The sequence below is a fragment of the Gastrolobium bilobum genome, unplaced genomic scaffold (assembly GCF_033153095.1).
Source record: "Gastrolobium bilobum isolate Gb01-03AN ecotype WA unplaced genomic scaffold, APGP_CSIRO_Gbil_v1 utg937, whole genome shotgun sequence".
NCBI classification, from domain to species: Eukaryota; Viridiplantae; Streptophyta; class Magnoliopsida; order Fabales; family Fabaceae; genus Gastrolobium; species Gastrolobium bilobum.
The window spans coordinates 220529-243946 of record NW_026899318.1 but is presented as its reverse complement, the minus strand read 5'-3'; the positions used below and the strand labels follow the sequence as shown (position 1 = coordinate 243946).

The window sequence follows — 23418 nt, the reverse complement described above, 5'->3', positions numbered from 1 at the left end:
CTTCCCCAATGGTTTCTTAACGAGTTTGCTTACTCTTACGATTACATTCAAGATTAAATTATTAACAGCTCTTTCTATAATTAACTAAATCTCAATCCCTTGGTAATTTAATTCTTTATTCTAATCCAAAGCCTAATCCCTTAGTACTTTTTCATAAAACAAGCATTAACGCAAGAACTCACAGTTATAAAATTCACAAGTCTATCCCTAGATCATGTAAATTCCAGCAATCAACCAATCAGAATCACATACCAACATCCCTATTGTCATATATGACTCATGTGTTTATTTACGAGTGATCAAATCATAAATAAAACTAAGCATAAATATTAGATTGATTGCATAATTTAGAAACAAGAATGTAATTCATAAGAATAAACAAACATCAACTAAGAACCCATTGGTTCTGTATCTTCCTAACTACTGAAAGTAATTTAGCCTAACATACTCATAACGACGGAATTAAAATCTACTGTAAAAGAAACTGAGTTCATGATAAACTTGTCTAAAAGTGATGATCAATGGTGCAGAGTTGACTCATTCCTTCTCCTCTGCCACGATCCAGTGCTACGCTTATGCTCCTTCCTTCGCTTCGTCTCTGAGTGCCTTCTTTTTTCGCGTTCCAGAATGAATTTTTACGGCTTCCTTCGCGTTGTATTTAAAGGGAAAATATGGGCTTTAATTTGCTGATCCGCTCGCTCCATCGGTCGCCTATGCTAAGACCTTAGCGAGCTGCTGGCCATTTTGCTCGCTCTAGCTAGCAACTTTGCTAGCTGCTCGCCCACTTGCTAGCTCTAGCTAGCAACTTTGCTAGCTGCTCGCCCACTTGCTAGCTCTAGCTAGCAACTTTGCTAGCATTACAATTTTTATTTTATTTATTATTTCATTTCTGATTTTCCATTGCTCCACGGATTCGTTGCCTTGTTTTCTTACTTTGTTATTCCAGTATTCCAGTCTCAACAACCTGAAACAACAACAAATATTTAGAATTTGTTTATTTGTTGACAATTCATTCTGTTTTACTATTTTATTAATTTAACACTATATTTTTAACTATTTTAGTCATTATTTGAACTCTTTTTAGCCATAAAACATAGTGTCTTAGACACTTATCAGCTATCAATTTTTTATTTTTCGAAAAAATTTTAAAGATTTAATTATGCACTTTTTTTGGTGAGACAAAATTCGGTAATCGCAACTCATTTATGATTCATTTTGATTTTTCTCTTTTAATTTTTATTGATATTTTTTTATTTTTTTTTCTATTATTAATGCTATAGCCTGTATCATACCATCAACAATTTACCTTTAGCTTTTTTTTTATTTTAATTATTAGGGAAAAAGACGAAAAGTCTGGCTATTGATGATATGAGTCTTTCATCCTCCGCGAATGAATTTATATACAGCACGGTTCTAATCGTAATAAAGAAAAGTGTGAAGTATATTTTGGTACTCAATAAAAATTACAGAATTCATTTTAATTTTATTTTTAAAAAGTTGATTTGTTTTTCTTTTAAAATTCAAAATATATCAAATTAGTAAAAATTGTTATTCTTCTGAAATTAAAAACAAATCCATTTTGATTTCTTAAAAGGATTAATATGAATCTATTTTAAATTTTAAATTTTAAATGTATCACGGATGAATTTTAAAAAAAAAAATTAAATTGAATAACATAATATTTCTTGATCAACAAAAGATATTTTACTCGAAAGAAAAGGCACATAGCACAGCCTCACATCCCACAAATAATTGTGAACAATATTTGGAGCTCAGACACTAGACTTTTCTCACGGAACAATGATCATTTTGTTACGTTTCAACAAAAAATTTATCAGACTGCCACGTCAACAGTAAAATTTCTCAGAATGCTACGTGACATAATTCGTTACTTTGTGTAGTGAATTATGCTTGTTGATGTGGCAAGTCACAATTAGTTGGAATAATTCGTTACACAGGGTAGCGAATTATGTGGTCAAGATTCAGTCTGCACAGTCAGCAACATGACACGTGTCAAGCAGGCAGTAATTCGCTACACTGTGTAGCGAATTATGCATGATAATATGAAAAAATGTTGTTGGACACATAATTCACTGCACAGTGTAGCGAATTACGTGTCAATTGGGTCAGTTCCTGTCCAATCAATGTCAGGACACGTGTCAAAACCCCACATAATTCACTGTACCTGGTAGCGAATTATGAATTGAAATTTATGTGTTAAATAAATTAACAAATTTGCTATCCTAAGGTTTCAAATACTAACATTAAATAATATTACAAAATTATTAACGCATAACTAAAAAATTAAATAATTAGACCTAACCATTTATGCATAAAAAAAAAACGCATTTACTAACTTAAGGTTTCAAATATCAACATTAAATAATATTAAAAAATTATTACAGCGTAAATAAAAAAATAAATGAATTACACCTAACCATTTATGCGTCAAAAAATTAGTTCATTTACTAACCTAAGGTTACAAATATCGACATTAAATAATATTATAAAATTATTACAGCACAAATTAAAAAAGAAATTAATTACACCTAACCATTTATGTAAGAAATAAATTAACACATTTACTAACTTAAGGTTTCAAATACTAAAATTAAATAATATTACAAAATTCTTAAAGCATAAATAAAAAATAAAGAATTAGACCTAACCATTTATGCGTCAAAAAAATTAACACATTTACTAACCTAAGGTTTCAAATATCAACATTAAATAATAGTAAAAAATTATTAGAGCATAAATAAAAAAATAAATGAATTACACCTAACCATTTATACATGAATTAAAATTAACACATTAACTAACCTAAGGTTTCAAATATCAACATTAAATAAAATAATGCATAAAATAATAAATTAAATAAATTATTAAAGCAAAAAAATTTAAATAAATTTGAAAACTAACCTTTTAGAGAGAGAAATCACTTAGAGAGAGAGAGGGAGTGAGTGAGTGAAAGGAGATGGTGGCTATGTAGCACCGATACTGACACGGAATACGTGATACGACATGACACGACACTCCGACACGATAATTTTAAAAAATGTTAAATTTTGACACGTTAGGACACGTTTTGATATTAAATAATATTTTTAATTTATGTAGTATATATTATATTTAACATTCAATAATTTAACAAAAAAATGAAACTAAACTTATAATATCCATAAATTTTGCAAAGAAACATAAGATATCCCAAATATTTATATTAAACTCAATAAAATAGTAATCCTAATCCATCAAATCTAATAGTTAGAACTAAAAACTCAATAAAATAGTATCCCAAATATTTGATTTCCTGTTATTTTTTTTCATTCACACCTCTCTTTAACACTGTTAATTTTCTAACAGTGTTAAGCAGAAATATGGATAAAACAAAATAAAAAGGAGTTAATTAGTCAATTAAAAAAAGCACAAGGATATAAGTGATTTAAAATAATATTGCATGACTTTTTTTTTTTGAACTTTTCCCTAAATTAAAAAAAAAAACCCTAAACGGTTCATTAAGCAATATATGAAAATGTAATATCTAAGTAGACACATAGTTACATGGTCAAACCTTAGTTATACTAATAAATTAGGATATGGCTATGAAAAATATTATCTTTGTGAATTCTTTACTCATATATGACCTGCTTTTAACTAGATGGAAGAAGTGGATTAGTTAAGAAGTGCTGAACATATCACTCATCATAATAATAAAAAAATACAAATTCAAGTGTAACCAATTATGTAAAGTAATATACAGTTACTCATTTATATTGCATTATTAATAAATTATCCAACAAAAGATAAAGTTCGAACTTTACAATTAGAGCCGGCAAAACGGGTTTGGCTTGGTGGGCCAACCCACCCAACCCACCAAACGGGACAGGGCGAGCTGAATTTTTCAACCCATCTCAAAAGCGAGGCGGGGCGAGCTCATTTTTTGGCGGACATAGACGGGTCGAGGCGGGTCAGTGTAAAATAGGCTCGGGCCGGCGGGCCAACCCGCCCAAACGTCAAACGAGACGGGCTGAGTTTTTCAGCCCACTTTCAAAAGCGAAGCGGGCTGACTCATTTTGGGACGGAGTGAGGCAGATCGCCCACTTTGCCACCTCTATTTACAATAAGCACTTCTTAAACGAACCACATCCTAAGTAAAAGATAAAGTTCGAACTTTACAATAATCACTTCTTAAACATAGATATGTAATTAGTTGCAGCTGTATTCACGTGATTACTCTCACAAGTCACAACAACGATCGAGGGGAAAAAATTAGTAGAAGTGAATTGAAGGTTAGTTTGATAGTGGTGGGCTATGATGCACGGACACTGACACAGGAAACGGCATGACACGACGACACGTTAATTCTAAAAAATGTCAAATTTGGACACGTTGGGACATGTTTTGATATTAAATAATATTTTTAATATATATATTCAAAATGATAGCCATGTCTGTAATTCTGGTATTTCTTAAATTAAAATAGATAAGCTATGTAATAGCATTGATGAGCACAGGAAGTGAAAGACACCGAGGCTCCAAACAAGAAAAGAAGAAATCCCTTCATTTATATGTATGTTACACAGGGAGTTCATAGCACCTCGAACATATGCTTCCTCTATATGCTTAGGCTTATCATCCCCACCTTTAATTCTTTCCAGCTCCTCCAAAACTTCTACCATAATATATTAAAAAATGTACAATGCAAAGGATTTGAAAGAGAAACAATTCCAAGGTTCAGTAACTTCCATTTCCAGACACATATATTGTATCTTAATTCGTCACCAACAGCCAAGCAACAAGAGATACAAGACTGATAATCACTAGTTTTTAAGATAATAAATTGTACATCAACAGTTGAAAGATGAATACAGAGATGAACAAGTTACAAAAAAAAGAATTAGAGAACATTACCTACCACAATTCTTCTGGTTTGTCTCTGTTGGTGGTGTTTTCATGCTGACACCATATTCACTTGGGAGTGACAGCGACTCTATGTATGCATAGTTGCCATGAACGGATAATAAATAATAATCATAAGAATATCTGCCATGTAATTGAAATCAAAATCGCGTCCAGAGGCGATGACGAAGAAGGAACGGTTTCTAATAATTTGTGGTCAAAAGAATCACAAGAACATTACATACCTTAAACAGTTGAAATCAAAATCAAAGGAAGGAACGGTTTCTGATTCGGAGACGAACAGAGATGAGGCGAGAGCGAGAGCGAGAGGCGACGGAGATGACGAAGAAGAAAAGGGTAGCATCGCCGTCCAGACAGAACATAGGGTTCTAATCCAATAACTTTTATTAAATATTTTTACTTTTTTTTTAATTTTTATTTTATTTTATTTTTACAAAAAATGTCAAAACGTGTTCCAATACGTTGACCGCGTGTCGGATTCGGTCAAAATCACGTGTCTCCCTAGTCAACGTGTCTCAAAAAATTGACCACGTGTCGAACACGTGTCAGAGTGTGTCCAAACATGTCGATGTCCGACACGTGTCCGATACACTTTTTCTCCCAACGTGTCCATGCTTCAGAGGTGGTGGGGATGCTTGTAGCATGATTGAGACAGTGGTGGTGGATACTCAATATAATTGTACTATATGGGTTTGGACTTTAGTCATGGAATAAATTATTACTTTGCATCGATTTTTAACTTGTAAGCCAGAAGTAAAGTTAATTCACTTTCTTCCACTATAAATACTCTTTGGGGTAATTAGGCATAGTCACATTCATCTAATCCTCCTCAAAGCTTTTTTCTTCTTGTCATTTTTTGATCTCCTGAGGCAGATATGGTCTCCTTAAGGCCATGCCTTCTTTTCATTCTTATCTGCATTTTGATAATTAATCAGGCATATTCCAAGAATGATCGGAAGGCAAATATATGCATATATACGTCTCTTATTAATTATTATTTACTACGTACAATACATAGCTAATCAAGACGTTCATGGTTCTCAAAATTTCCTCCCTCTAATTTGATCATATCATTTTCTGATTACAGACTTATATTGTCTACATGCGTGATCATCCTAAGGACATGGACTCCACATCCTTACCTTTTCGTCATATGGACATGGCTCAAAAGATCCTTGGCAGGTTGAACATTATGTCTATTGTCTAATCCATTTTTGAAGTTTTAGAAATACTTCAAAAATAATCGTACAATACCGCATATGCAATATGTTTTTTACAGTATAGTGTGAAGCCTAACTGCAATAATGAAAATACAGCTATATTTTATTGTTTTGTTTCTTATCCAAGAAGAGTATCATCCAATTTGTGCATTAAACCAGTGATTTTGCACCAGAAGCTATACTTCACAGCTACAAGAGCTTTAATGGGTTCGTCATGAAATTAACAGAAGAAGAGGCGGAAAGAATGGCAGGTACTATAATCTCCTTTTAACCCCACTATTGCTTAAAATATATTCACACACTGTGTTCTCGGATATTAAAGCACACTGTTAATTTCTTTGGTATTGCAATAGAAATGGACACTGTCGTCTCTGTTTTCCCAAACAAAAAGAACCGACTTCGCACAACAAGATCGTGGGACTTCCTAGGCTTTCCCCAGCGAGTCAAAAGAACAAGTATTGAGAGTGACATAATTGTTGGAGTAATAGACTCAGGAATTTGGCCAGAGTCTGAGAGCTTCAGTGACAAAGGATTTGGTCCACCACCAAGCAAATGGAAGGGTTCATGCCATAACTTTACCTGCAACAAGTAATAATCTCTTTTATATATAATACAAATTTCAATTTAACCCTTTCCAAAAAAGTATAATTTATTAAAGCAAGTCAGCACTTATTATATGCAGCAAAGTGATTGGTGCAAAATACTTTAATATCGAAAGTGATTATACCAAAGGGGACATAAAATCTCCTAGGGATACAGAAGGGCACGGGTCACACTGCACATCAACAATTGCTGGAAACTTGGTTAACCATGCAAGTCTACTAGGCTTTGCCAGCGGAACAGCCCGTGGAGGAGTTCCATCAGCACGAATTGCTATGTACAAAATATGTTGGAAATCTGGTTGTGATGATGCTGACACACTTGCAGCATTTGATGAAGCAATTGCTGATGGAGTTGACTTGATTTCTATATCAACGGGACCAGTTGGCACTATTAGCTCCACTGCAGCTTCCAATTAGTTTTGCCTAGCGTAGCCTTCAGTTAGCTTTTGCTTAGCTAAGCTTGTATCAGTTTAGCTTTCTGTTACAGATGTCAGTTTGTTAGCTTTCTGTTCTGCTTCTGTTAACAGATGTCTTCTCATAAGAGTGCTGAGTCACTCATGATTCTTGTAGAATATAAACTACATATCCTGTATTACATTTGTGAATTCATTCAACACATGCAAAATGCAATTGCTCTCTTTCTTCTTCTCTCCAAATTCTCTCGACTCTTCTGCATTTCTTTGATGGTATCAGAGCTCTCTTTCTGAGGGCCTGATACAAGCTCACATCATGTCTTCCGCAACTCCATCTCAAGATTCAATGGCTGAACACAAGACTACTACATTGCTGTTTAATCACCAGATCTCTGTTAAACTAACAGAGACGAATTTTTTGCTTTGGAGCCAGATTGTAGAACCGGTTATCATGTCTCATCAACTGCATCATTTTCTTGTCAATCCTAAGATTCCGCTACAGTTTGAATCAGAACTGAATCGAACTCAAGAAATAGTTAATCCAGTCTACACTGATTGGATCAAACAAGATCAAATGCTTCTTTCTTGGTTACTGTCAACAATTTCTGAAGAGATTCTCAATGAAATTCTAGGAGTTCATCATGCTTATGAAGCCTGGGAACAGATTCACAAACTTTTTCATGGAATGATGCGTTCAAAGTTACGCCAACTCAGATCTGAAATTAGAACTGTCAAGAAAGGTAACAAATCTGTGGTTGAATTTCTTCGACATGTAAAGACATTATGTGATGAACTAAAGGCTATCAAGAATCCAGTCTCAACAGATGAACACACAGAAATAATTTTAGATGGACTTCCACCTGAATTCAATGCTTTTGTCTCCTCAGTTCGTGCACGAGAAAATCCATATGCTCTTGATGACTTGAGAATTGAACTCATAGCATATGAAATGATGCTAGCTAAACAGAATGAAACTTTGTTGTCTGAATCAATGACAGTAAATCTTTCTCAAAAAGTTCCAAACTCGAATCCGAATGAAAATTCTAGCAATGTTGCTCCTCTGACCTCACCTGCGTTTGATCAACAATTCAACAATGGCTCGAATGCTGCTAGCAGAGGTAGAGGAAGATCATTTGGCAGAAGCTATCGTGGTAGAGGCCGTGGAGGTCGTAGCAATCTTCAGTGTCAGCTATGCTACAAGTTTGGACACAATGTTCATAATTGTTGGCATAGGTTTGATGAACATTTCACTCCTACACATCCTGAACCAGAAACACCTCAATATTTCAACACAAACTCATACCAGAGGACATTTCAGTATGTGAGACCTCCTGTCAGCACTCAATCTCCACAAATTATGCTTACCTCACTTCCAGCACAGCATTCATCCTCACAGCACAATGCTACACTCCAACGAGGACTGTTGCCTACTCCATCTCAAGCACCAACATTGGATTGGTATCCAGATTCAGGTGCTTCACACCATGTAACTGCTGAACCTAACAATTTGCTTCAGAGTTCTCAGCTTTCAGGTTCTGATCAGATTTTCATTGGCAATGGCCAAGGTCTGGATATTAGAGCTGTTGGTTCTTCTCATTTTTCATCCCCACTCAAACCACACACAAATCTATTTCTTCACAATTTACTTCTTGTCCCTTCTATCACCAAAAACTTAGTCAGTGTTAGCAAATTTGCCAAAGATAACAATGTGTTTTTTGAGTTTCACCCATTCTCATGTTATGTTAAATCACAGGACTCTCATGAGGTACTGCTTGAAGGTGCATTAGGAACTGATGGACTGTATCAGTTCAATGGTGTTCAAATCCCTCACTCATCAAGACAAATTAGGCAGAATAGTAACTCATTGTCTTCTTGTCATTCTGTTTGTAATTCAGTCTGTAATTCTGTTTGTACTTCATCATTGTCTTCTGATTTGATGCCCATTGTTGCTCAATCTCAGTGTGCTAATACCACTGAATCTGTAAATAGCACACCAGTTGAATCAAATTACTTGTACAACTTGTGGCATTGTCGTTTAGGTCATCCTCACAATGAGGCACTTAAAAATGTTCTCCAAACTTGTAATATTTCCATTCCTAATAAAGACAATTCCTTTTTCTGTTCTGCTTGTTGCTTGGGAAAGGCTCACAGATTACCTTCTACTTTGTCTACAACTAAATATAACAAACCTTTTGACCTCATATACAGTGATCTATGGGGTCCAGCCCCAATCAAATCTACCATGGGATACACCTACTACATGTCCTTTGTTGATGCTCATAGCAGGTTCACTTGGATTTATCTTTTAAAACAAAAATCAGAAGCTATTTCAACCTTCAAACAGTTCCATGCCCTCATTTCTAACCAGTTTCAAGTAACAATCAAAGCCATCCAAACAGATTGGGGAGGTGAATTTCGCCCCTTCACCCAACTTCTTCAGCACTTAGGCATAACCCATAGACTAGCATGTCCTCACACCCATCACCAAAATGGTGTGGTTGAGAGAAAGCACCGTCACATTGTTGAAACTGGTCTTACTCTTCTTGCACATGCTTCCCTACCATTGAAATTTTGGGATCATGCTTTCATATCAGCTGTATATCTCATTAATTGCCTTCCTACTACTTCATTACACTTTGAAGTGCCATTTACCAAACTGCTCAAAGTTACACCCGATTACAGATTCCTCAAAGTATTTGGATGTGCATGCTTCCCTTTTCTTAGACCCTACAATCAACATAAACTCGACTTTAGATCCAGTGAATGTGTTTTTCTTGGATATTCACCAAACCACAAAGGATACAAGTGTCTCAATTCCAATGGGAGGTTATTCATCTCTAAGGATGTCTTGTTTAATGAGAATAAGTTCCCCTACACTTCTTGGTTTCAGTCCAACTCATCTTCTGCTGATGCTTCTAGCTTATTTGTCAATAATCTTATACCAATTGTTACTCCCAGTCCATCAGTCATTGCATCTCAGTCCTCTGCATGTGCCTTACCCAATTCCTACACAGATGTCATATCTAGCACCTCTCCTATCTGTCCTGTTATCACATCTCCCTCAACTTCCAATATCTCATCCCCTCCACTTTCTCATACAGAACCACCAATTGCCCTTTCACCTCAGCTTCCATCTCCACCATCATGTGATGTTCCCTCTCTCCCTATACCTGATGTTCCACCTCTACCTACAATTGAGTCTCAGAGACGTTCCACTCGATCCTCTCACCCTCCATCCTACCTTACAGACTACCACTGTAATCTGACTTCTAGCTCCACTGATCCCACAATTCTGATTACATCTCTTGAACCAAGCTCTATTAAACAGGCCTTGGCAACTCCTCATTGGCTCTCAGCAATGCAAACTGAGTATGATGCTCTTCAAGCAAACAACACTTGGACTTTAGTCCCTCTTCCACCCAACCGAAGAGCAATAGGATGCAAGTGGGTTTTTCGTGTAAAAGAAAATTCAGATGAGAGCTTGAATAAGTACAAAGCAAGACTTGTAGCTAAGGGATTCCATCAACAAGCTGGATTTGACTACAATGAAACCTTTTCACCAGTAGTCAAACCCATCACTATTAGAACCATTCTTACCATAGCTGTGTCATATGGTTGGTCACTAAGGCAACTTGATGTCAACAATGCCTTCCTCAATGGCATTCTTGAGGAGGAGGTTTATATGCAACAACCACCTGGGTTTACTTCTAATGATAGGTCTCTTGTTTGCAGGTTAAAGAAATCTCTTTATGGCCTAAAACAAGCACCAAGGGCTTGGTTTGACAAGTTGAAAGAAGGACTGCTGAAGCTGAGATTTTTTGGCAGCAAGTGCGATCCTTCCTTGTTCATTCGTCGTAGCAATGGCCAATGTGTTTTCATGCTTGTCTATGTGGATGATATTGTTATTACAGGAAGTGATGCTCTCCTTGTTCAAAATCTGATCACCCAACTTCACTCTCAGTTTGCTCTTAAAGACCTTGGTGAACTTGATTATTTTTTGGGCATTGAAGTCAAACGAACAGATTCAGGTGCTGTTGTTCTCTCTCAGTCCAAATATATTAGAGACTTACTTGTCAAGTCTCATATGGCAGAAGCAAAGGGAATCTCAACTCCCATGCCATCCGGATGCAAGCTTTCCAAAATTGGATCCAACTACTACTCTGATCAATTTCACTTTCGCTCCATTGTTAGGGCATTGCAATATGTCACGTTAACAAGACCTGAAATCAGCTACACTGTTAACAAAATGTGTCAGTTCATGTCACAACCTTTGGAGGAGCATTGGACCATTGTCAAACGTATTCTTCGCTATTTAAAGGGCACACTTGCATATGGTCTTGTCCTGCAACCAAGCCATCCTAGCAATCATTTCTCCATCACTGCATTTTGTGATGCAGACTGGGCCTCTGATCCAGATGATCGCCGATCCACCTCCGGAGCGTGTGTTTTCTTTGGAGCCAACCTTGTATCTTGGTGGTCCAAGAAGCAAACTGTTGTGGCACGGTCTAGCACGGAGGCTGAATATAGAAGTCTTGCTCTTGCCACTGCTGAAATTCTTTGGCTAAAATCCTTACTTAAAGAACTGCAAGTTCAATTTAGCACTCCACTTGTCTGCTGTGATAATCTCAGCACCGTAGCATTATCTCACAATCCAGTTTTACATGCTCGCACTAAGCACATGGAACTTGACATCTTCTTTGTTCGAGAGAAAGTGATTGCCAAGGAATTACAGGTTATTCATGTTCCAGCAGTTGATCAGATCGCAGATACTCTCACCAAGCCTCTTGGAGCTCACCGCTTTGCTTCTCTTCGTGACAAACTCAGAGTTGTAGATTCAGCATCCTTCAATCACATACTCTGAGTTTGCAGGGGTGTATTAGCTCCACTGCAGCTTCCAATTAGTTTTGCCTAGCGTAGCCTTCAGTTAGCTTTTGCTTAGCTAAGCTTGTATCAGTTTAGCTTTCTGTTACAGATGTCAGTTTGTTAGCTTTCTGTTCTGCTTCTGTTAACAGATGTCTTCTCATAAGAGTGCTGAGTCACTCATGATTCTTGTAGTATATAAACTACATATCCTGTATTACATTTGTGAATTCATTCAACACATGCAAAATGCAATTGCTCTCTTTCTTCTTCTCTCCAAATTCTCTCGACTCTTCTGCATTTCTTTGAGGCACAGTACACCCTGAGTATTTTGAAGAAGGAATTAATATAGGAAGTTTCCATGCAATGAAAAGAGGCATATTGACGTCAAATGCAGCAGGTAATGAGGGTCCGGAGCTTTACTCTATGACAAATTATCCCCCTTGGTTACTTTCTGTGGCTGCTACCACTATTAACAGAATGTTCCTTACCAAGCTTCAATTGGGCAATGGCATGGTTTATGAGGTATCATTATTTAAACAACTTACACTAACTCTTATACTTAATATAAAATCAGAAGAAATATTAATTATTTTGGTTGACTCTGCCATATACACAGGGGGTTTCAATGAACACATTCGATCTCAAAGGCAAAATGTTTCCCCTGATTTTCTCATCCGGGTATTGAAATGTGAATTGTTATGCGATTTTTCTTTGTCACCACTTCGTATATTTATATTAATATATATATTATTGATCAGGAGTTGCAGCGAGAAGACTTTGGATAAACGTTTGGTGAAGGGAAAGATCGTTCTATGTAATGACTACAACGGTACAGATATTGGGTTTTTGTCTGGTGCAGTTGGTTTTATTGTTATACGTACAGATATTGAGAAAGACCTCCCCAGTACATATGCCCTGCCTTCCACTGCTCTCACTCTTACCGACGCCAGACTCGTAAAATCTTACATTGTTTCAGCGAGGTACAGGTCCCTATGGACTTAATTATAAAGTTGAATGTTTATATATAGGGAAATAATACTCTCATGTCATATGAGGTAATCTCATTTTCCTACATAAATTCGTTTTCCGTGCCAAATAATTTTTCTTTTCTTTTTTAATATAAAATATGGGACCCACATTTAACTTCTCTTTACTTTTTTTCTCTCCTACAATCCTACAACATAAGAAAAGTTAAACCCTTATATATATGAATAGAAACATCTTGAGTAGAACAAAAATCCTAAGGTTCTCAATTCAGTCGAACAAAAAATTCACCAATTAATGCATAAAGTTTCAACTTTTATAACTCAATTTCTTTCATTCCATTTAAAAACATGGATTTTATACATGGATTTTATAATTATATACACAAGGCTATGATACCAAATATTACATTTAAAGTTCCAAGATATTTATATAATTATAAAATACTCAACAATATGAAATCAAAATAGAGATTGTGCATACCTTATTGGGTTATCACAAAATCAGAGAAAAATAAAATTACATATTGTGTTTCTCACATATTTCGAAAGTGACAGCCTCTGTGTGATGGAAGCATGATGGCTCATGAGATTTTACCCCGATAAAAATAGGCTAGAAAGAGGACTTAGCCAAATACTCTGAAAAGAGTTTGTGTCCACTAGGTCCACTCATCATAAAAAATTAAGATCACACTAAAGTCTACACTGCTATCCAACTAGACCCAATACTAACCGATGTCATAAGCCCGACTTAATACGATCACAATGAACTAGTCAAAATAATATAACTGAAATATCTATTAACTTTAAAACAGAAAACAAATTAGTTAATATTGCCCAAAGGAAAATGTCTAACATCCATGTCATGTAATTATGTATTAGGAAATCTTTTAAATAGTTCGATTATTCAGTAACTATATCTGAAAAGTCATATATTTTTTTAGAATGTATTTACAAGTGATTGAATGAAAAAGTGCATTAAATGCTTTTGTTTTTTTTCCCGGTTTCTTCAAGACATTTGTTAGCAAAATCTGTATTTTTTTTTTTGATAACAAGCAAAATCTGTATTTAAATGTTAATTTACTGACTTCAACCTTTCTCATTTAACATGCTACTAATTAGCAAGAATGCAACAGCCACCATATTCAGGAGTGAAGAAGTCAATAATTCGTTAGCACCTTACGTAGCTTCGTTCTCAGCAAGAGGTCCAAATCCAATTACTCCAAACATTCTTAAGGTAACTTCAATGATTAGTATAATTCATATCAATTTGTCGTCTTGGAGCTGTCAAAATGCTCATTGCAATTATTTGTTGATATTGTAGCCTGATCTCGCTGCCCCAGGTGTTAATATTATAGCTGCATATTCTCCAATGTCCCCAATTTCAGATGTCCAAGGTGACAAAAGACTAGTAAACTATAATGTAATTTCTGGCACTTCAATGGCTTGTCCTCATGCCGCTGGGGCAGCTGTCTACGTCAAATCATTTCACCCCAATTGGTCTGCTGCTATGATCAAGTCTGCCTTGATGACCACAGGTAACGACTCCTCTCCATTTATATATGCATATATATTACTTGTTGATTTAATTGTGTCTAAAGCTTCATACATATATCTAATAAATTAGATCTGTCAAATATAAATAAAATCAACAGATAAAATTATAACTTATAATGATGTAGAATGATTTCTTTTCATATATATATATATATATATATATATATATATATATATGACAAAGTAAGAGTTTCTTTGCCATTCTTTCTTGACATGTCATATAATTAGTCAGCAAAGTATGACCGTGGAACATGTTTATGCTACATTCCAATTAACAGCTACCCCAATGAGTGCGGCTTTTTGACCCTTATAACCCTTTATTATTAATTAATTACCGATTTGACCTTGATTATAAACTATTTCAAAAATTTAACCCCCTCAGAAAACATAACACCAATCTGCCCCTGTTTGACCGTTGACCACCAAGCCTACCCGGGTACACCCCTCTGTACCCGGGTATTTTTTGAAAATTTTTGTCTACCCGGGTAGGGAGGCGTGTACCCAGGTATTGTTCTTCGTACCTGAAAAATTGCTTGAATTATTTACCCGGGTAGAGAGGGGTGTACCCGGGTAAATCTTCGACCACCCATTTGGTATTTTTTCTCTCTTTTTTACAGCTAATGAGATAGATCAGTATTATCAAGTTAAGCATGCCTAACCAATTTGAAGAGCTTTTAGCTTTGAGAATGGATTTGGAATTTCCATACATCAACACTTTACTGCTCATCAAAGCGGTCCCTGTTCGTATCGATTATGATGGGGTCTACTTTTATGTACGTCAAAATCGCGCTCCTATATATAAATGTGGTACCGGGTCTATTGGGGAGAGTGAGACGGAAAGAAAATAAAGACAGGGTTCATGGTACAGAAATTTAGTGTGAGCATGCAGCTTTTCATTTTACTGGTAAATGACGAATTATCACGTTCAGGGAAGACATGCATGGGACAAGGTTTGTGGTTGTGGATTTATACTGTTAACTGAAAATTCTCTTTCTGAAATAATCATTGAAAAATATTTGTGTGCTTTAGACCCAAAAAAGTTGCAGAGGCAGAGCACGTGATAGTCGGTGCCTCCATATTCAAAGCTTGGAGAAGAAGAGTGCATGGGAGATCCAAAGAGTAATCATACCGGGTGGTTGAAGATTTACCCGGGTACACCCCTCTCTACCCGGGTAAATAATTCAAGCAATTTCTCAGGTGCGAAGAACAATACCCGGGTACACGCCTCCCTACCCGGGTAGACAAAAATTTTCAAAAAATACCCGGGTACAGAGGGGTGTACCCGGGTAGGCTTGGTGGTCAACGGTCAAACAGGGGCAGATTGGTGTTATGTTTTTTGAGGGGGTTAAATTTTTGAAATAGTTTATAATCAAGGTCAAATCGGTAATTAATTAATAATAAAGGGTTATAAGGGTAAAAAAGCCCAATGAGTGCTGCTCTTAATCCTGAAGCTGAATTTGCATATGGAGCGGGGCAAATTAATCCACTTAAGGCAGCAAATCCTGGTTTAGTATATGATATTAGCGAAGCAGATTATGTCAAGTTCTTATGCGGTGAAGGGTATACAAATGAAAAGCTCAGAGTACTCACTCCAGATCATGCTAATTGCAGCAAGAATGCTAACAAGTTAGCTGTATACGATCTTAATCTCCCATCATTTGCTCTCAAAGTAAACGCCTCTTTCTATCGTACATTCCATCGTACAGTTATAAATGTGGGATCGGCAACATCTAGTTATAAAGCCCAATTAATGTTTCCATCATTCTTGGATATTCAAGCGAAACCAGATGTTCTGTCCTTCACATCTATTGGGCAGAAAAAGTCATTCTCGGTTATAATTACTGGGAAGATTAATGTGGAAATAACCTCTGCCTCTTTGGTTTGGGATGATGGCAATTACCAAGTTAGAAGTCCAATTGTAATATATGGGGATGCTTGATAAATTCTATGATCCTGCGTGTGCATCACATGAGAAAAAAGTAAGAGTTAATTTGGAAAACCGCATGATGACACTTTCCAAGTTAGAATGCTGCGTTTGTTGCTTCCAGTTAATGAAGTTTGTAAGTCTAATAAAAAATATATGCATGTAAGCTCACTGCGGTGAACCCTTGTCTGCAATAAAATAAAATAGTTTGTAAAACAAATTGCAAGTGCTCTCGATTCATATCTATCTTCTTCTTTCTTTTTCTTTTTTTGGTAAAGCCATTCATATCTATCTTATGTGTTTGTCCCATATTTATATAAGAGCAATAAAAAGTGATGAATTATCTTTAACGCGATGTTTAGATAAATATGAAGTAAATTATCACCTTAAAAGTTTAGTACTGGATTGATCTAGAAGTGGTGTAAACCGTAAAATAAGGATAGTTAAAATCTAACATCCCCATCAATGACTTGTATAGAGCTCTACTAGTATCAGCAGAACAGATGCAATTGCAATCCTAATGCCAACAAATCAATAGGCAATATATATAAAAATTGAAGGTTTATTTTTTAATTAATTTCATTTTTAATTGATATGATTCTGTTGGATCATAAGAATATCATTTGCATGTAAAAAAAAAAATAGTTACAATTAATCTCTATAAATTGAGGAAAAATAAACTGACAATACAATTGAATCATCATCATCATCCTCACCTTTGTCCAAACTCTATACAAATTTGAGTATTCAACTGAAAATATCATAAATTATTTAAAATAACAAATATATTATAATATAATGTTACAAATCCAACATAAACAATAACAGCGTACCATTGATAGCAGTAAAACCTAGTTACAAGTGACATTGGATAGCTCTTACAATATTCAAATAGGCTCCAACGATCACAAGACCATACCCCCTAAATCGAGCCAACATCCCAAATACGGGTGTTAAATGAGCAGCAGAGGCGGACACGGGGGGCTAACAAAAATTTGAAGGAAAAAAAAATTACTACAGTTTGAACATATATAACCACAATTACTACAAGGTGCAACAGGCCTTGCCATCTCATTGTAACTTGAACAACTCTTGGTGTAGTTGTGCCCTCTTACAATTTTCACCGCTACATGTTCCGGCAATCTCAACGTATATTTTGTTGGAAATTTAGAACAAAGAAACACAAAAGAAAAAAAGCACACTTGAATTATATTAAAGATCTCCTCACAAATTCATTCACTGTTTTTTTTTTTCACAAGTGCTACGGCACTTTTACACACACACTTGATTTCTTATTATTTTTCTCTTTTCTATTACAATAGCACTCTCACTTCACAATCTAATTTTTTAGACACGTTCCAATTTATAGCTAGTATTAGGGGTGGCAATACAGGTCAACCCGGCACGACCCGACACGCCTTCAACACGTACACTATTTGACACGACCCGTACACGACACATTTTGTAAATGGGTCAAATAACACGAACTCGGACACGACCCATTGCGGGTCACAGGTCGACACGACTCGCAGAATTTAAAATTTAAAATTTAAAATTTAGAAAAAAGTGAGATTTTTTTTAAAAATAAATAAATTTAAAACAACAAAAATAAACTAGCTTCTGCTTTTTCAGAAAATTACAAAAATAAATGAATAAAAAAATAATATATAATTAATAATGACTATATATATCAATATATAAATGAATAAAAATAATAAAAATTACAAAAATAACCTTGTACGGGTTGACACGTGAACCCGCGGGTTGACCCGTGACCCGTCACGAAAAAAAACGTGTCACATTTATACAACCTGTACACGACCCGCTCTTACCCGTAGGTTGACACGACACGCGTTTTGACGGGTCGGGTCACAGGTCAACCCGTGGGTCAATACCTGTATTGCCACCCCTAGCTAGGAGAGCCAACTTTGTTGCCTAACTTAAATATATTATAAATTTACTACACACAATTATACAAAATATATTATTTACTCAGACTAATGTTGTCCCACTTTCACAATAATCGCAGCACTATCTAATAATAATACAAGGATAATTGTCCAGCATCTCACGTTCCAGATGTAATTATGTCTAGCTCCCTTTTTTTTCTTTTGTCACCCACCATCCAAATCATTCTTATCTTTAACTTAATAATAACTTGCATAAATCATATTGTCTTGGAGCTTTCAAATTATTATTTATAGTGAAGTTTCAAGTTGTTTTCAATCATAGCTAAGATGGTGGGGACTAAAACAAAGCTGGGTTTGTCTTCTAACATATTTATCATCACTTTTTCCTCCATTATCTCCTCCTCTAATCTTTACTATGGAATGCCCCGTTGAGTGTGACCGTTGCAGGCTCATCATACTCATTGAAACATGCACATCATCATCGTTTCTTTGATCTCTTTGATCTTCCCCTTCCTTTACATCGTCAATACACACTTCATTCCTTCTCTCTTCCTCTGCTTGAAGATAGTCCTCGCCGAGTTCATGAGACTTTCGCGTTTCGTTGGTTGGTGAATCAAGATCCGTACGACAAACAGGGCATGTCTTGTGTGAACTAAGCCAGAGATCAATGCATTCTTGATGGAAGACATGGCAACAAACTGTCAACAAGCGCATCATGCTATCTTCCTCGAACTCCAACAAGCAAATAGCGCATTCGAGGCTATACTTGTCTTTGTGAAGATCCTTAACGGAGGCATAGAGAAAGGTTGGGAAGGATTGTAGCAGAGAAGGATCACGGCCTTTATAAGGAGATGCATTGGGAGAAATATTAACAAGTTAGGTGAAGGACTGCAGACCCAGAAAATTATACGATAGGAGGTGAAAATTTATATTATTATTATGGAAAGGTAATGTTAGTACGCTAAGCATATAAAAATACCTATTAAGAAGAACTTAATAAAATTACATAATTTTTTGTCAATTTTTTGGTTAGAATGTCAACTTTTACAGTGGTTCAAAGCATCCTCTATTTCAATGAGAAACTAGCCTTAAGATCTTATATTTTGTTTATAAGATTAATTTTTTATTGTTTACCTTCATGCCTTAGCTGTAATTTAGCAGAAGACACAATAATTTATTAATGTGTTATTTATTTTTAGCATTTGGTCCCAACTAATAATTGATAACTACTACTGAACTTTTTTTTTTGCCAACAAAGTCAAAACTTAAATACTCTTCTCCTGAGTTCTGACATGACAATATGTACAAATTTTTAATAATTATAAAAAGAAAATTAGATAATCAATCAATATAAAATCAAATTCTAGACAAATTTGATAGGTGGAGTGAATATGCATTACTAACTGAACTCTTCTTTGTATACAACGAAAAAGCCAACTTTTCACATTGATTGGGGATGATAACAGACCAACAACAAAACCTACCATATTTAGTGGCAGGTGGAATCTAGTAAATAATAATTATCTCTAATTCAGTACAAAGAATGAGTGAAATATTTTCTTATGAATAATATCGTTTGTCTTTCACTTCTTAAAAGCACTTTCTAAATTTTGCTTTTTTAGACCATATTACTTATCATATAATAAAGAGATTGCTTTTTCTTATGTCATTGGAGACAAGACTATCTCCTATAGAGACATCTTCAAGTGGGTCCTACACTATAACAAAAAGAAAAAGAAAATAAAAAATTGATGGCTCAAATTTTGAAGGATCTATAACATGAGGTAAGCTCTCTTCAATAACATAAGAAAAATATTATTCTATAATAAAACATATTTTTATATTTTAAAGGAAGACGAGTACCCATCCTAACCCCATATAGGTTGGCCCTGAGGTTGATCGTTGAAATGCCCAATTTTGAATAATGCCAACAACAGTGTGGAGGATAGCGAATGTGTTGCCGCCATGTACTACAAATGGAAAGGACCACGTCATTTGATCCGTAACAGGTGATGGCAGCTTCAGCTTGTGTTCAGCCTATAGCCTTGTTACGCAGGCAGTAGGGGTGTTCGCGGTCTGGATTGGATCGGTTTTGAAGCAAAAAATCATCTGATCCAATTCCTTCGGTTTGGTCATTACATCATCCGATCGGTTTGAATTTTTTTTCAAATCCGATCCAATCCGATCCAATTTTTTTCGGTTTGGATTGGATCGGTTTTCGATTTTTTGGAAAGCCAAAAAAACAAAACTTAAAAGAATTATTTTTTAAAATGTGACGATGTTTCAAAACATTTCAAAATTCAAACGGTTATCAGAATTGGTTCACATGTCTTGTACATCAGTTAAAGGCTCAAAGATTGTGTCACAGCCACACAAAATCAAAGATTATGTGAAACGGTTATCAGAATTGGTTCACATGGATTAGAAGCAGAAGAACTACAGAGAACGCGAGAGATCTTAAAAACGTTATGTCACAGCCATACAAAATAAAAGGCGATTGTTTGAAACCAACAAAAAATGAAGGAAAATATTATTGCTTCATCACACGAATAACGGGAAGAAATTTAGAAATCTGCTTTGCTATACCTTTATCATGCCCTTGATGCAAATAAAATCAAGTGTTACTGCTTTGCTATATGTTTATTTGGCTGTTTAACGGAAGAGACAAACGTTGATTTTTGAGAAGAAAGAGATATGCTACTGGTGCCAGAGCGTGAGTGACTGAGAAGAGTGAGAGACTGAGAGGACGGCAAGAGTGAGTTTGGATGGATTAGGTTTAGAACTTTGGGTGGGTTTAAAACTGATGGGCTAACGCACGGGTGGGTTTAAAACTTTGGGCCGGCTATTATTTAGGACAGGTAATAGGTATAATTTGGTAAAAAAAAGTTTGGATCGGTTTGGATTGGATCGGTTTTCAACATCAAAACCGAAAACCGATCCAATCCAGTAATTTTTCTCGGTTTTTTTCGGTTTTCGGTTTTTCGGTTTTCGCTTATTTCGGTTTTCGGTTTTTCGGTTCGGTTTTTGCGGTTTAAATCGGTTTGGATCGGTTTATGAACACCCCTAGCAGGCAGGAACTTTTGACTCGACCGAATCGAACACACGCAAATTAAATATTTAATTTTTCGCGGAAAAAATCCTGCCTCCACCACGGGCAGGTAGTATATTAGAACCTACAGACATATAGAACGGCTTAAATATGTTAACACCTCAGACCAATGTTTTTTGTTTTTTAAATATAGGGCAAATCAAAATTATAATTTGAGTCTACGTAAAGTTAACAAATCATATCAAGCCTAAAATAAATAAAATTATTATTTCAATGATTTTGAATACTAAAGTAATATCATTTTAATTATTGAATGTTTAATAGGCTTAAATAGGCTAACATGTCAAGATTTTTGTTTTTTAAATATAGGTTAAGTCATATTTATAATTTGAGCCTACATTGGGCTAACAGGTCAAGCCAGGCCAGGAACTTGATGACAATATTCACTTTCCTGTAATTGAGTGAGGTTGTTGTCATTCTCCTACTTAAGCATAGTTAGTAATTTTTGTCTTATAGTTTAATGTTAAGTGTTGATTTTTTTTATGGCAAAATTTGTTGGATTGACAAACGCAATATCAATTTTGTAAACATATGTTGTGAAATGTTTCGTGTTGTTAAAAACACATGTTGTGAAGTGTTTCATGTTGTTGGGCATTGTTGTTGATCTATTATTTTGAATTATTATATGTTAATTACCTGCTCAAAAAGGGTTTTATATAAATTTCAAAAATTGCTTGAAGAAATTATTGATGAGAATACGTGATTTAAAAGTATTTATCTATCCAAAATAGATAAATTATTTTTAAATTGCATGTGGTATTATGGAGAAATATGTATAATTTAAAAGTTTATCTGTCCAAATTTAATCTTGTTGCATTATGTATGTCAATCAATTACTTTGAACATTAACAACAACTATGTCATTGTTGAGTTATTGACTAGGTCAAATTGTAAGAAATGCTGATATATAATTTATAGAATATTTTTATTTATTGAGTTGTGTGTTTTCGCTTGAACTGTTTAAGTGCATTTTCTGGAATGCTATTGTATTTGAATTCATGATCAGTCAGTGGCGGATCCAGAAAATTTTATTTATGTCTGCACACTTAATGTCGGGCCCCGATTTTTTTTTTTTAAATCTCTCGCCATGTATAGGATCCATGGAAGGGTATACAATAGATAACCTTATCTTACATTTGCAAAAGGTTAAATATAAGAATAAAAAATTTGACTTTTGGGTACATGACCACAATACCAACCATTAAGACAAGAGAAAATAATAATTGAGTAAGTCTAATACTAAATCAACTGTAGCTTTTTAATAGAAAAAAAAATAGTTATTGTGTGCACTTGCCCACAGAGGCAACATTGCATGTCTGCCAATGCGATTAGTGATGGTGTTACACCTTATGGATTGTATTATATTTTTGAGCAAGAGGTGTAAGAGTTTATATATATTACTATAGATAATTACCACCAAAGTGGGATTACTTGTATTTATTTATAGAATTTTTTTTGTAATTTGAATAATGTTTCTAGTTATTTCATACGATTTTTTTCCCAAAGAGGTTATTGTATATTCTGATTAGAAGCTTATTGGAGATGAAGTTATTGAAGATGCATTGATTTAGGTGATTTGTCTGCTCAAAGAGGACAAATCTCTGAAGCCAATGTATGTTTACTGAGTAATTTTTTTAAGGTTATAGACGAAATTGTTAAAGGGTCATTAATTGGTCTAGATGTCTATCTGCCCAAAGCAGATAGATTTTCAAACTCAATGTTATACTCATTGATTGATTCATATAAGGTTGGCTTCTGCATTTTGCCCAAAGGAAAATATAATATTATGTTTCCTTATTTTTATAACCTGTTGTGCTTATTGAATAACTCTTCTGAGATTTTGACCTTGGTATGTGCATTTTGCCAAAAAAAAAATGTACTATTGTATTGACCTCATTGTAATGACTTGCTTTG

At 35.0% G+C, this 23418-nt stretch overlaps 3 protein-coding genes across 4 annotated transcripts; 1 reads left to right on the top strand and 2 right to left on the bottom strand.

The window, feature by feature from the left end:
• Positions 1 to 363: 363 nt before the first annotated feature.
• Positions 364 to 5267, bottom strand: LOC133289608 (uncharacterized). Of its 2 annotated transcripts, none has more exons than XM_061487593.1 (3): positions 5148 to 5267; positions 4915 to 5046; positions 364 to 964 (listed from the first exon to the last, which is right to left on the bottom strand). In XM_061487593.1, the coding sequence occupies exons 1-3, from the start codon at positions 5264 to 5266 to the stop codon at positions 811 to 813; spliced, it is 405 nt and encodes a 134-aa protein (XP_061343577.1). In that variant the 5' UTR covers position 5267; the 3' UTR covers positions 364 to 810. The 2 variants fall into 2 exon arrangements, with proteins under 2 accessions (XP_061343577.1, XP_061343578.1); XM_061487594.1 differs by having other exon boundaries at positions 4919 to 5046.
• Positions 5268 to 5798: 531 nt separating this feature from the next.
• LOC133289543 (cucumisin-like) lies at positions 5799 to 16500 on the top strand. The gene is given in 12 exon segments (XM_061487510.1): positions 5799 to 5882; positions 6011 to 6105; positions 6303 to 6394; positions 6497 to 6731; positions 6826 to 7130; positions 12335 to 12543; positions 12638 to 12699; positions 12780 to 13001; positions 14127 to 14241; positions 14329 to 14542; positions 14840 to 14851; positions 15965 to 16500. Coding segments are annotated over 12 exon segments (2181 nt in total).
• A 153-nt stretch (positions 16501 to 16653) lies between these two features.
• Positions 16654 to 19262, bottom strand: LOC133289542 (RING-H2 finger protein ATL29-like; the record flags this gene model as incomplete). The annotated part of the gene is made up of 3 exons (XM_061487509.1): positions 16654 to 16673; positions 17531 to 17686; positions 18854 to 19262. Coding segments are annotated over 3 exons (585 nt in total), but the record flags the coding sequence as incomplete, so codon positions are not given.
• Between the last annotated feature and the right edge of the window lie 4156 nt (positions 19263 to 23418).

What these genes read in the sequence shown, in the direction of transcription:
- LOC133289608 (XM_061487593.1), bottom strand. Translation starts at nt 5,266, where the DNA reads ATGCTACCCTTTTCTTCTTCGTCATCTCCGTCGCCTCTCGCTCTCGCT. An exon ending in TTTGATTTCAACTGTTTAAG is followed by an intron (nt 5,047 to 5,147) that starts GTATGTAATGTT and finishes ATTACATGGCAG; the next exon opens with ATATTCTTATGATTATTATT. An exon ending in AACCAGAAGAATTGTGGTAG is followed by an intron (nt 965 to 4,914) that starts GTAATGTTCTCT and finishes TTGTTGTTTCAG; the next exon opens with GTTGTTGAGACTGGAATACT.